This window comes from Stegostoma tigrinum, chromosome 24, assembly GCF_030684315.1.
Source record: "Stegostoma tigrinum isolate sSteTig4 chromosome 24, sSteTig4.hap1, whole genome shotgun sequence".
Lineage (NCBI taxonomy): Eukaryota > Metazoa > Chordata > Chondrichthyes > Orectolobiformes > Stegostomatidae > Stegostoma > Stegostoma tigrinum.
Genome location: NC_081377.1, coordinates 28,994,137 through 29,008,305, shown reverse-complemented (window position 1 = coordinate 29,008,305; position 14,169 = coordinate 28,994,137). Strand labels below are relative to the sequence as shown.

Genomic DNA, 14,169 nt, shown 5'->3' with positions numbered 1-14,169 from the left:
TTTTGAAGCTGAGTTTATAGGGAGTTGGAGAGAAACTATTTTCTCTGCAGAGAATCTTGAACAAAGTTAAGTTAGTACAAAATTAGAACGGGACTGCTCGTGGAGGAAGTCAATGTTTCACAAACAATGGCAGAAATTGGGAAATCTTCAAACACCAGGCCTCAACAGCCTTTTTATTGGAAGATTTTAAACTCCTTAGTAGATTTGATGTGAGATAATGATTAATGAACCAAGGCTGGCGTGCGGAGGGGCAAAATCCTGCCCCTGTGTGGTGCCTCCTTCTGTGGCTTAGTTATGAAGGTGGGTGGACAGAGCTGGGATGCAGATGTCCGAACAATGTTGAGAGGCTGAATGGCCTGTCCCTAACTATTTAACAGTACTGGGTTCAGCTGAATGATACTTGTTTTGTGGTTTTCCTCCTCCTCCTCCTCCTCCTCCTCCTCCTCCTGTTCCCCTCCTCCTCCTCCTCCTGTTCCCCCCCCCCCCGTTGCTGTTCCAGATGACCTCAAACCAGTTTTGCCGAGCTCGCTGCTGGACTGTGAAGATGGGGTCCTTGGTCTATCACATCACCTCCTCCAACAAACGGAGGACCAACTCCCTTCCACGTCCTACAGTGATACCCCTTTTGTCAGCTTCTCTCCACCCTTGGACCGGGAGGATTACCTGTGGAGCCTGGAGGATGGCGAAGGGGTCAGCGACCTCTTCGACTCCTATGATCTCGATGAATTGCTGCGCAACTAGTCCCTCCTACTTGACCTGACGACCTCCGATACCCTCGGACCCCCTGCTCCGTCAAAAGGTTCTATTTCCCCGAAGGTGATGAACGACTTTAGAAAGAAAGTGTCCGCCCCAGCAGTTTACCTTTGAACACTTTTAAGGAGCAATAGTGGACTTCCTGCTGATATTGCCAGGGCATCTTGAGAGTTGGCAGGACTTTGGGATTCCAGATACAGGGATCGTCAGGGATTGGGTGTGAGAAAGTCAGGAGGCAGGTGCAGAGGATCTGCTCCTTCTGACTTGCAGTCTGTGCTGCCTTGAGTTGGGAACAGGGCTGTGTCAAAGAGGGAGTTTTGCCACTGTGCATGTACACACACGACTGGTTTTATCAAAGGTGACCATATTGGTGCATCTGAGATCTAGTTTACAATCCCTTACAAATTCTGGGGTGAGCTATGCGGCAGGCAATGTCATACATTGGGCTGTTCTTCCCTGTCGCCACTACAGTTTTAAATAAGTATTAACCTTACCTTGCGCCCTGTCATCATTTGTTTGTTTGACAGATTTTGTGTCCACTTCCACCTTTTTATTCCCAGCCTTCTTACTCCACTGCCATTGAGCTGTGTCAGTTTCACTCTGGCTCCATTTGAAAGCAATGAAATACATTAGTAACCCTAATCGTATCGCACTGTGTCCCTTACTTAGTCTGTACCCCCACGCCATTTCAGACTGGGCTCCTCATTTGCGGAGGGATCATGTGGAAATAGATTTAGGAATTGTAGATTTTGCGTGGCAGGTATCTCTTGACTTGTCTCCAGTATCTCCTCTGTTCCTGTGTTTCTGCCATTAGCTGAGTAGGTTGGTTTTTGTTTAATGGTTGTGTAAAAGTTTGGATTCGCCGAACAGTGTGGCCTGAGCCAATTAACCAGAGACTGAGCACACTATTTACTTTCCTGTTTTGTACAATTCCTAGGAAATCGGAAAGCAAGGACCGAGGCTGGCCACCACTGTCAAAGGTCCTGTTTTCTCATTTGGGAGCTGGTAAAGATAGGCTCAGCCACCCCTCCCACGTGGTCAGCAGGTGGAAGGTGAATTTAAACTGGCGCAATCGGAAAGTGGATTGTGGCCTCCATTTCCAATCAGCCATGATCATACCGAATGGGAAAGCAGGCGTGGCTCAGGGCCCAATGGCCTACTCCTACTTCGAATTTTTATGTTCCTTTCTGCCATGCCAATTTCCACCCTGGTTGGTGGTAACCGCATTTGTTGTAAATGAACTTGTGCAGTGGAATTTTCCAAAACTGTTCCTTTTATTTCAAAAAATAGTGAGGAATGCTCCATCCTGTGACCCAATTTCCAGTCGTGTTGCTTGCCCTATATTTGCTGTGCATACCCCATGCAGGATGACCAGCAGATGCTTGCAGGACTTTTGGACAGGTGACCAAATACCCCTTCCAGTTCTGTTGGCGTGCTGGCACGTGGACTCCAAGTCATAGTCATACAGCACAGAAACAGGCCCTTTCACCCAATCCATCCGTGCTGATCAGGTCTCCAAAATTGAACTAGTCCCATTTGTGTGCATTTTGGCCCATATCCCTCTCTAAACCTTTCCTGTCCAAATGTATTTTAACTGTTGTAATTGTGTCTGCCTCTACTGCTTCCTCAGGTCCCTTTTTTTAAAGAAAGTCTTTCCCCTGTCACCTTCAACCTATGCCCTCCAGTTTTGGATTCCCCTTCCCTGGGAAAACAGGCTCCTCACCTTTATCCATGACCTTAAACTCTCTCTAAGGTCACCCCTTTAGTCTCTGACACTCGAGGGAGAAAGAGGTCTGTACCAGGCACAGCCCTTGGAAGGTCTGAGCAATTTAGAAGGAATATTGGGAGATGAGGGGGTGAGGTTAAACGGGCTGGGGATGGATACCAATATGGTTGCTTGTGGCGAGACTCCCTCTAGTGCGAGTTTGTTTAATGGATTGTTCCTCTGCCTGTTTACTGATCTGAAATGGAGGTTTGGATTTCAATGGTGCTTTTTTTTTTAAAAAAGAAGAACATCTTAAATGATGCCAGTTTTAAAACTCTGCTTAAATTTATCAACTTTTGAAATCACTGTTTCTCAGGGGATAAGGGTGGGCACCAGTCGCTTCCTGTCAGTGAGGGTGAGCCCCCTTGATTATCTTGAAAGCCACTCTGGCTGTCACTGAGGTGTTGGAAACCAAGTTCGCTCTTCTTTTCTGCATCCATTGCTTTTATTTTGAGGTGCCACAGTACGTGTGACTAATTTAAAACTTCATCCCGACAGCAAAAACGAAACTCCCTTTTCCGAAGCAGCGTTATGTTGGCACAAAACTGGAAGGCACCGTGCCACTAAAAATGTGGCTTTCGAGCTGTGCGTCGCCATTTGCTGCCTCAGTGACCCTGCTGTTCTGAGCTTTATGGTGATTTTCTCACATCTTCCAACCTACAGAAAATCAAGTCCCCACTGCATGGTGGATAAATGCTTTTAATGAGATGTGTTTTGTGAGTCATTGTTTGTTTAAATTTTTTATGGTGGAGTTTTTATAGCGAGCCATTCCCTCTTGTGTGCCTGTGCTGGCTGACTTGCTGAGGGAGTTGTGCCTATTACCCTGGCCTATTCTCCTACTTTGTGATAGAACTGGCCTTCATCTTATTTCTCATGTGTGTTTGAGTGTGAGACAGCTGATGCCCACCTCCTGACCAAAGCAATGTTTCAACATTCCTGTTTTCAGAAGTGAGCAGCACCTGGTGAATCGCCAAAAACGTTGGTAAATAAATCTGTAAATACTTTCTTGAAACTTTAAAAAAAAATTGTCGATGTGTACATAGAGCGGTGGTTTTAGTCATAGGCTTTATAAACAATTATGTATAGCTGTTTGTGTGTGTGTGTGTGTGTGTGTGTGTGTTTTGAGCAAGTGCTGTTGAATTAAAGATGTACAGAATTGATTGCTGAGATTTTTGAGAGGTCAGCAGGAATTGCTTTAGGAGGTTGTGTGGGTTAAATCAGTGGCAAAGGAGAATAGCTCCTTTGGACAGGGTGGTGTGTGGAGGTATCCCGCCTATGTAGCTTTCCTTCTTTACTTTTGTGAATCTTCCCATTCTATTTATTTAATAAATAAATAGATGCCCTCAATTTGTGGCCTGTAGAGTTAACTGTGACAGACTCCATTTCTGCATATTGTGCTCCCAGCAACAGTTCTCCTCTCTGGTTCCAGTGGGACCTTTTTTGTTATAATGGTCGCTGCCATTGCATGTTGGGGAAGAGTACGTTTTGGCATGCTGGACGTTTAAGGTTGCCAGGTGTTCCTGCCTGTCTGGGATCGCTGCGTTTTTGCATTGTTTCTCCTTTCTTTCGACCTGATATTTGAGATCTTGCCAGCTATGAGCTCACTGATCCAGAGAAGTGTGGTCTGATCTAGTTTCTTACACTAAGCTGAGACCACTGTGGTTTAAAAAGCTGCTTTCGTGCAGTTCTGTGTTTCGTGAGTAGGTAGTGATTTGAAAGGATTAGGAATTTGTGACTGTAAGTTGCCCAGTTTTTTTTAAAAAAAGAAACAAATTACTGCAGATATTGGCAATTTGAAACAAACTATGAAAATGTTGGAGAAGCTCAGCAGACCCTGCAGCATTTATGGAGCAGACCAGAGTTAACATTGAGTCCAGTATGACTATATTTTAGAACTCTTCTCTTCATACTGTACTTGATGTCCATGGTGTTTTCCTCTCCTCCAATCTTGCCAGACCTGCTGAGTTCCTCCCAGCGTTTTTATAGTTTTAATCCTTTAAAGGAACCCCATTTAGTTGATCGGTTTCGCTCACCAGATTTCATGGTGGCTCCATTTGAAAGCACCACCACGTCTGGGAAATTCAAGTCTGTTATTTTTGAGGTGTATTGGAAACAACAGGTGTAAGTTGGTCATCTTGACAACAGTAGTCTCTTTTTAACGTTGCTTCCATTGAAGTCTTTAATCCGATCATATTCAGCCTGCCCACTGATAGTCAGAGTCACAATAAAAGGCAGTTCCCTGTCCCCCACCCACTAAGCAGCCAGATCTTGCTCTGGTTTAGTGTGAAATCTGTTCCGAATTCTGGTTTACAGTAGATTTATCCACGTTGGATAAGTTTGAAATTGGTCAACTTGGGGTCTGCAGATTTGCTTGGACCTGTTGTAGAAGGTGCTGAGGTCTCACTGTGTGCTGAACTTGTCATCAGCCATGTCCACCCTGGATCCATTGAGATCCCAGAATATGTTCAGGGCTGTAACAGCTTCCATCCTTCTGCCTGTGCACACGGGTCTCTATTGACCACAGTTCCTGATTCATGGCGCTGAGGCCTTGATCTGGCTGAATTAAGGACTCTGTGTTTGCAGGCTTGTGGAGAGAGGAATATTTGTGGGGTAGCACTGAATGTGACAGGGGTTTGAGACCAGCCTGCTGTGCTGTAAAATCCAGCTGATCAGGAGGAAAATGAGGATGAATTGCCAAGGAAGTTTTTTCGACTATTTCGACTAAACTTAGTGTTTGCAAAAGCAATTGAAGCTAATACCTACAAAGCTGTCACTTTGCACCAGGGATGTGGAATTTCAGGCAGGTTGTACTTATGCAGTATCAGCTCTGACCAGCAGAGGGAAGCCTGACAGTTTTGAGACCACCTCCCACCATACCCTGGGACAGCAGCATGCTGGTTGTTGATAGACCTCTTCACCCCAAGGCTTGGTGATTGAGGGGGAGGAGCGGGCAGGCCACAATGTTACAGGTACACTATAGCCTCCCTGTACTGCATGAGATCAAACTTGCCTGATCAGTTCATTTAATCCAATTTCATTTTTTTAACTGCATCAACTTTCCCTGCCATATGTTGTCAGGGTCACAAACTGTGAAGGTGGATCTGGAGGTTTTGGTTACACTTGAGCTCCCATGCTGGTTTGTCTTGCCCCTGCGCTATTGGTCGGCCAGCCATCAATGTATTTTCCAAACATTTGGAATGTGAACTCTCCTTTACCCAGTGAGATCATTCTGGACATTTTAAACCAAAAGGCATTTTTATTCCCTCTGGGTTTTATAACAAATGCAAAGAGAAAAGTCAAACTTTCTGTTTTAACACTTGGGTGATTTCATTACACTCCCAGAGGATTTGACTCTGATTCATGGAGACTCCTGAGTCATCCTTGTTGCTGATGTTTGGAGGATATGAGGGAGGTTGGTTTTCTTTGTGCCGTTATGCCTGTCTGCTATGAGGGTTGCATTGAATTTGTCATTCTTCCATTCAATTCCTGATCCTTGTGACTTTGCATTCTCATCAACTGAAACAGCAAAGGATTTTAACACACTTTTTTCCATGTTATTATGCTGGCAAGTCACTGTTATCTTTAATTTCCAATGCTCTGGATTCCCAGGTTTTGAGCTTTGAGTCAGTTAGGGACTCTGTTTCCCAAATCCAGGGCAAGATGGAAGTTTATTTTCAGCTCTTTAAGCTCAACAAGAATCACATTTACTACAGTCTTTTACAGTTAGTTGGTGTGTACCATTTGTTGTGGCCAAGGACATTACTAAGTTCTCTCACTACTCTTGTGTTGCAAAAACAGTTTGCAGTATGTTGCAGTGTGATGCACCGGCAACAGGTACATTTGTCAGATCTGCTACAGTTGTTCCCTGCTGTACAGGTTTCCTTCTCCGAGACCTTGCCTGCTACTATTTGTCTTTCATCTTCTGGAGCCTCAACTGTTGGTTAATAATCTCCTCCTAACTTCCTTTCCTGGATTCTGGCTCTGTTACACACTGTCTGCTGTGCACTCGTAGGTTGGCCTACTATTCGTAAAGCTCCTGTTCTTGAAATTGTCTCTACTTAATAGCACTGACCAAAAATTGTCCTTAACTTTGTCCAGGTTAGTGGATAATTGTCTGAGTGAATTTCTTTTATCTAGTTTTGTTGCGTGGACTTAAGGAATTAATAATATTGTTTTTAAAAATGATTCACTTGATTCCAAATGAATTATGCAGTCTGTGTAGTTGAATGAAGTAAATGTGGCTGTGTATTATGTGTTCACTGACTCTACTCATCCATTATTGTGTCCACATTTGGATAAAATCCCAACCTAATTGTCAAGTTTTGGCCCTGGCTTTTTAAAAATTGTCCCCTTGCGGTGAACAGTTGCCCAACAATGAAATGCTGACTTGGGCAAACTTTCACTTGTAAATGTAAATTGCTATTTGTAACTAGCTTAAATATCATCAATCATATGTTAAAATGCCCTGTATGAAAGCATGTGCTGTAGCATTTTGTATCAGGTTTTTAAAGAATTTTACTCTTGGAGGTTTGTGCAGTCTCTTGCAGCTTAAGATCCAGCTGTTTTCTCTTTCTTTTTTTTTCTTTGCCTTTTTCTTTCCCCCCTCAGTCAGTGGAAGAAGTACTTTCATTCTCCTGGTTTGAGTGAACGGTCTTGTAGAACTCGGCATCTACACAAGACTCAAGTCTGTGGTATGCCAGGAATTGGAATTAGACTGTAATAGGCCATTCAGCCTATTGCTTTCTGTGTCAAAATTCTGAAAAGAGCAATCCACTTCCTTTTACTATTTAAATATTTATTTTGCAAATTTTTTTTTTGCTTCTCCTCTTCTTAAATTTAAAAACCTATTTGGATTCTCTTTCCATCAATGTATGGTAGAAATGTTGCCTAAATTTAGCACAATGTTGCTGTTTGAGTCTGGCCCAAGCAGTTTGTGTTGGCAGGTTGTTTTTACCATCTTAACCATCTCCTCCATTTGGATTGCACGAGAGACCAGACTGGCATCAGACAAGGCAAAAGGAAAGGAACACCAGCAGTACTGGCACCAGAGATCTCGGACCTCACTTCAGAGATCTAACATGTAACCTATTTCATGATACTGAACGACAGGACGTTGGAAAGGCATATTGTATTATCAGTGTCCAGTTTTCTTTTGTGATATCTAGAGCACAAGTTCTTCTTCATGATGCTAATTGGACCTTGCCACTACTTTCTGTCCTGGTCTTTTGATCTGTTTTCATGTGATGCTGAAACAGCAGTGTGGAGAGTCTGTTGCCATCATGAGGGTGTTAATAGTATTAGTGTATAGTGAACATTACACTGTTTATGGCTGGATCATGGTACAACAGCAAACAATTTTAATAGGCTAGTCCTCAAAATCTGTATTTTGAGTGATTTGAGGTTGATCCAGGTTTCGCAGTTCCCCTCTTCTTAGCTCACTGCCTCACCGCCCCCTACCTAAATTCTTTACCACCTCTTCTGAAGTCAAAATTAAAACCAAATAAATGATCATGAGCTTAAATCTCATTCTCTTTTTTTTTCCCCTTGTGGAATGAACTGGTTGGAGTACTGTGAAACTGACTGCAATGTAATCTTCCGTTTCCGCTCCTAATCTCTCCACGGGCAAAGGGGTTGCTGTTGTTTACTGGAGAACTGGTCCTTTTACATGCGGTGGTTGTGAAATACCCTGCCCCTCAGTCAGTGCCCTGAAACTAGCATTTACCGAGGGGTGCCTGAAGCCGCTTCAGCTCCTTTGGGAGAGTTTGGGTTAGCAGTGTAAGGTGAAAGTCCCAGTTTCTGGAATAACTAACAATGCAGGTTATTGAATCTAATAATCTTATCGTACTCATCTTTTATAGGGTCAAATCTAGGGGAGCTGTTTGTATACTACAGTTTCAGTGATGCATTGGGCATCATTACTTTCATGTGTATTTCTGTGTTTTTCTTTCCTAAATTCTCTTTTTATCCTCTATAGGGAAGAGTTCCCAAACTGTACACCCAGTTTGGTGAGCTCTGTCCAACGGTGGTCTGAAATGGACTTTTCTGACTTGTTTGTGTCTTGGGCCTTCTCCTTGGTGCTGGACCTCTTTTTGGAATGATGAGGTATTGTGTTACTGAGAAGGTGAAGGACTGTGCTAATACTTAATCACTAGACTTGGGTGTAAGGGGGCATGTCCTGAGACAAAGCTGAAAATGAGTAAAAAGGACTGTCAAGAAATACCTTGAATTGTTCTGGTAGCTTTTTGCACCTTGGTATGAATAACATATCCAACTACAAAAGCTGGGTGTTGTTTGAGGCTGTTCGTTCCACCATTACTACTAAATCGAACACTGATCAACCAAGGAGGCTTGTCTATTTAACAGAAGTCTGGCAGGGAGAAAGCCAATTTGGGTGATTGCAGATTGGCTTAGCATTGTTTCTGTAAATGAGTGGATTCTCCATCTTTAAAGAGATGTCCTGTAATTGTAAAATTGTACATAAGAATGATTGTATATTTACCCAGGTTTGATCTGTTGCCTTAGTTTCCAGTGATTTGTATTTAAATGTTGGTTTCCTTTTTTCAAATTAATGAGGAAAGGAATGCTAGGATCTTGAATGTGTAAAAGTTGTGTTTTTTTTAAATGCAAAAAAAGTGTGGCACTTGATTTAGTATTAAATGAATTTAAAAATAAAAGATTGATTCTCCAAGCCTCTGGGCCTCCCATTAGGGAAGTTTGTTTGTTGTCTTTTGTCCTTGTTCCTGCTAATCTTTTTACATTTCTTGGGCCTTGTGAATAAGGTATTCATTTGGTGTATAGTTCCACCACTACTCATTACCTCCACCCAACACACTGTCTCTCAAAATTGTACCACTTTATTTTTTGGAATACCAAGTCAAGCCCAGCGCAAAAAAAAAACTTGTATAACACTTTACCTGAACTATAGATCTGTGTTTCACAGCCACTTAGGACTTTTGAAGTGTCAGTGCTATTGTATGTGGGAAATGCAATAACTGGCAGGGAGCTGATGGGCAGCTCATCTATGAAAGAATTGTTTTGGAGGCTCTAGCATCTAGGGCTTAATTCTGAAATGCAGCATTTCCCTCAGGACTAGACACATTGTGGTGTCAGCCTTGACTTCTGTGCTCATGTTTTTGGAGTGGGAAATTGAATCCAGAATCTTTCAAATTTGAAACGAATGTGTCTTACCGTCTACAGTAGCATCTCAGTTTTGACTGTCACTGGATTGAACAGAAAGCGGAGTTGGTTCTCTGCTGGACTCTGGTAGGGGAAGATCAATCTATCATAGCCTGAGGGACTGCCTCCTGTGATCTGAAAGCTACCAGGGTCTCACCTGAGGATAAACCAGCTTCCTTCATTTCCCTGGTGTGTTAGTGTCCTACTGCTAACATGATCTAATTTGCAGCCTCTTTTTAATTGGAAAGTTACCCCCCCGCCCCCATGTTAAACATGTTGATATAGACCCTATTTCCATAGCACTACAGTACAAAACAGAAATACCTCCATAACAGAATAGCCCATATAAATTCAGAGTGGGACAGAAAACAGCACGTCAGTGGAGGCTAGACAGCACTGAAGATTTCACCTAAGAAGGGAGATGAAACATTTGTGTGAAAACCAGTCAGCACAGTCAACTAACCAACCGCTCCAGCTTTTCAATTAAGGGGCAGACTAAAGCAGTTGGCACAGACTTAATCCCAGCAAAGTTACTTCTGCTCTAAGTGTACATTCACTCACTGCACAGAAACTTGCCTACAGTGTGGTTTCCAGGTTCACTTGATTGATCACAACATTGCTCACAGACTTCAGGGAGGAGAAAGTATGTTTTATACCAAGGTGAGGATTAAAACAAGAGCCGACATGAAAATTGCTGCATCGTGTCCGCAAACCAGTTTGACCACAGATCAAAGCAAAAGGGAGTCATATTAAAGTCTAATTCATAGCAATGACTAATTTCTTACTCTCTCTCACACCTGTTAGTAAGGTGCAAGTTTCATTGTTTAACAGGTGTTACAAAGACTCTTATTGGTCATCTATCTACTTAGTATCCACGCACAGCTGGGATGTCACGGGTTTGCTATTGTGACAATCTCTCAGGACAGGTTTGTATTTTGGATGACTGCATTTCTTATTGTTGGATGATTCAGTGGGCAAAACATTTCATACAATACTTATTGCCTCATAGCTGTTTAAGAAGCCCAAGGTGTGGGTGTGCATTGGGCAAGAGACTAGACTCCTCAATTAGGATTCTCTCTCTCTCTCTCTCTCTCTCTCTCTCTCTCTCTCGCTCTTGTACTCTCTCTTGCTCGCACTCTCTTGGTTGTCCTGTAATCTTAATGATTGGAAGCTCTATAGCACCAGTAATTGGCAGCGCAAGCAGTCTGCAAATTATAGTTCTCACAGCAGGGAAGAAAGTGATGTGACTTACTGGATGAAGAAGATTTGGTTAGAAGGATGCCTGACCTGGAAAGGATACGGTTGGAAAAGGTGCCCCACCCACTTTGTAAGACTGGCCACAATTTACACCTTCAAAACACACACGCACACACACTTACAGCCAGGTTGGAAGTAAACCTCAAGTGTTCATGAATTGCCCATTGAAGGCAGTAAGCATTGGCTGTATAGAGTGAGGTGCGGATGGTGGTTGAAGAGAATCAGATCCATATTTTCATTGTTCTTTGAATAAAGAAATGCTTCCTGGCATCAGTCCCGAAGACTCACTCCAGACTCTGAGGAATACAGCAAGTGTCTTTGTTCAGCATTTCCCTATATTTCAAACCCTGTGGCTCCAGTAAATCTGCGCCTTAGTCTCTCCAAGACCAACATACATCATTTTAGTGAACCTGTTCAGCCTTGTACCGCCACACCCCCAGGGCAGGTGGGACTTGAGCCTGGACCTTCTGTCCCAGAGCAAAGGATACTACCACTGCACCACAGGTAAGAGCTAAAGTCAACATAGTCCCACAGCTTGTGGATTTAACCTGAGGGTTGCCACACCTCCGGAGAGGGGTGAGATTGGGAAGGTTGGATGTTCACAATAACCTCAGCTACTACAGGCATTGAACCCATATTGTTGGGATTACTCTGCATTGTAAACCAGCATCGAACAACTGGAATAACTAACCCTGACTGCTGCTCCACAAACCCCCCCCCCCCCAAGATTATTGTGTACCTGACATCAGGAAGGATACAAAGATAAAATCCAGCTGTAATCTAACCAGAGATAGTAAGAACTGCAGATGATGCTGGAGAATCGGAGATAACAAGGTGTCGAGCTGGATGAACACAGCATGCCAAGCAGCATCGGAGGAGCAGGAAGGCTGATGTTTTGGGTCTAGACCCTTCTTCAGAAGGGGTGGGGCTTGAGGTGTGAGGAGGGGAGTGGTGGGGGGAAGGACAGGTTAGGGAGGTGGGGATGAGCAGACTGGTTTTGGAATGCATTGGGGGGAGGGGAGACTTTGAAGCTTGTGCAGTTCATATTGATACCATTAGGCTGCAGAATTCCCAAGTGGAACATGAGTTGCTATTCCTGCAACCTTTGGGTAGCATCGGTGTGGCACTGCAGGAGGCCCAGGATGGACATGTCTGAGGAATGGGAGGGGGACTTGAAATGGTTTGTGACTGAGAGGTGCAGTTGTTTAGTGCAGACCGATCGTAGGTGTTCTGCAAAGTGATCCCCAAGCTTCTGCTTGATTTCCCCCGATGTAGAGGAGGCCACAACGGGAACAGCGGATACAGTATATCACGTTAGCAGATGTGTAGGTGAACATCTGCCTGATGTGGAAAATCTTTTTGGGGCCTGGGATGGAGGTGTAGAGGCAGGTGTAGCACTTCCTGCAGTTGTAGGGAAAAGTGCTGGGTGTGGTGGGGCTGAAGGGGAGTGTGGAGCGGACAAGGGAGTCCCAGAGAGAGTGCTCCCTCCGGCAAGCGGATAAGGATTTATATTTTGGATCTATTTCTGAAGAAGGGTCTAGACCCGCGACGTCAGCCTTCCTGCTCTTCTGATGCTGCTTGGCCTGCTGGGTTCATCCAGCTTTACACTTGTTATCTCATAATCTAACCAGATCTTAATTCAGCTGCAACATGATTTCCATCTGTTTATATTCCAGCCACTTTCACTTGAAGGCTGAAATTTCTTTGAATTTTTAAAATACTTCAAAAAGTGTTCAATAGATTTTACTTGTGAAGTATAAACACCCAGGTTTGCAGCTCCAGGTTATGAGCTACTCCCCATGTATTTAAAAAAAAGTGCCTTTTGCAATCTATTCCCTTCAACCTGTGAAGGTAGCATTTAACTCTGATAATTACTGACACTTGAGGACAATTTTTTCAAATGGCATTTGCCTTGTGGAAAAACGAGCCTCAGCTTTGGTCATCTTCTCACATCTGGATGTGGGCAGGTGTACTGGTGATGTTGTATTGTGTACCTGACTCAAAAGAGAGTTTTATTTAAATAGGTCAGGAGATGCTGCAGACTGTCTCAATGTTCTGACATGTTTGGTGCAGTCTTTAAATGGGAGATGGTGCAACTTAGTCATAGACCAATTACGCCTATGTGAACCTTGGAAAATAAGAGAATAATTAGGGTGCAAGAGCAATGAGCTCTGTGGATAGAGTTGCAAATCATGGAAAATAACTGCAGCATAATGAAGACACAAATGGGCAGACAAATCATTTTTGGTGGAAAAGATGAGGAATAACTGAATAAAAACAAAATGTAACTCTAGCAGGCACCACCTGTGGGGGAAAAAAGAAACAGCCTTAATATTTCAGATTGAAAATTCTTTGTGTCTCTAGAATGAGGCTTGGATTGGTTTATTCACTCACGAACAAGTGGAATTGACCCAAAAACTCCTGACCAATTTTGGGGAACTTTAGAGGTCTGTTTCCTGTGAAGGATCCCTACCTTTTTGATGTAACTGAAAAAAAAATTGGTTTAAGCTGGAAAACTCTGAACTGGCAATTGCCTTGAACACAGTAGATATGCCTAACTCTCCCCGTACTTAGCAAAATGTTTGTGCCGGTTATCTCCTGAGATTAATGTGTCATTTTTGCACATTAGCAACAAAGCTGCTATCATTAACCGTGTCTTTTTGCTGAAGTAGTTACAGTGAGATTAACAATGATTGGATGTATCATACTTAATTTCAATGCACTCTTACAATTATTTTTCTGATAAATCAGCTTCCCTTGCAAAACAAATGACAGAACCATTAGTTAAAAGGCCTTAGTTTGCTTTCCCATTTTCTGGTCTGACTTCCCACCCTTTGTGTACGCAGTCTTTGTCCCTCTTTCTCATATACACAGTCTTCCTGTACAACAACCTCCTGTACCTCAGTCTAATGCAGGGAATTGCAGCAGCAAGCTTTTACATAGCAGGACACCATGAACAGTGCTGAGATGACATCCAAATAATCCTTTATTTAAACAGTGTTGTTTGTAGAACAAACATTGACTGGCTGACCATGGCAAACCTCAGAAACTCATGTTAGGGAGGGACAAGGCAACAACAAGCAGAGTCCCTGTTGCTGATTATTCCTAGACAACAGATGTAGCCACATGCTGAGTCTTGCAGTGCCCACAAGCCCAGGCACAATGCCAGGAAAGAAAACATTTGGAGTGATTGGAAATTGAGTCCGGTAACAATGGAA

General features: G+C 43.3%; 1 protein-coding gene across 1 annotated transcript in view; it reads left to right on the top strand.

Moving 5' to 3' along the window:
* Window positions 1-9,151, top strand: part of e2f2 (E2F transcription factor 2) — a 54,684-nt gene extending 45,533 nt beyond the window's left edge. The window contains exon 7 of the mRNA XM_048558431.1: window positions 500-9,151. Within this exon, the coding sequence (XP_048414388.1) occupies window positions 500-741 (242 nt within the window). The 3' untranslated portion in view covers window positions 742-9,151. The remainder of the gene's footprint in view (window positions 1-499) is intronic.
* Window positions 9,152-14,169: the final 5,018 nt, after the last annotated feature.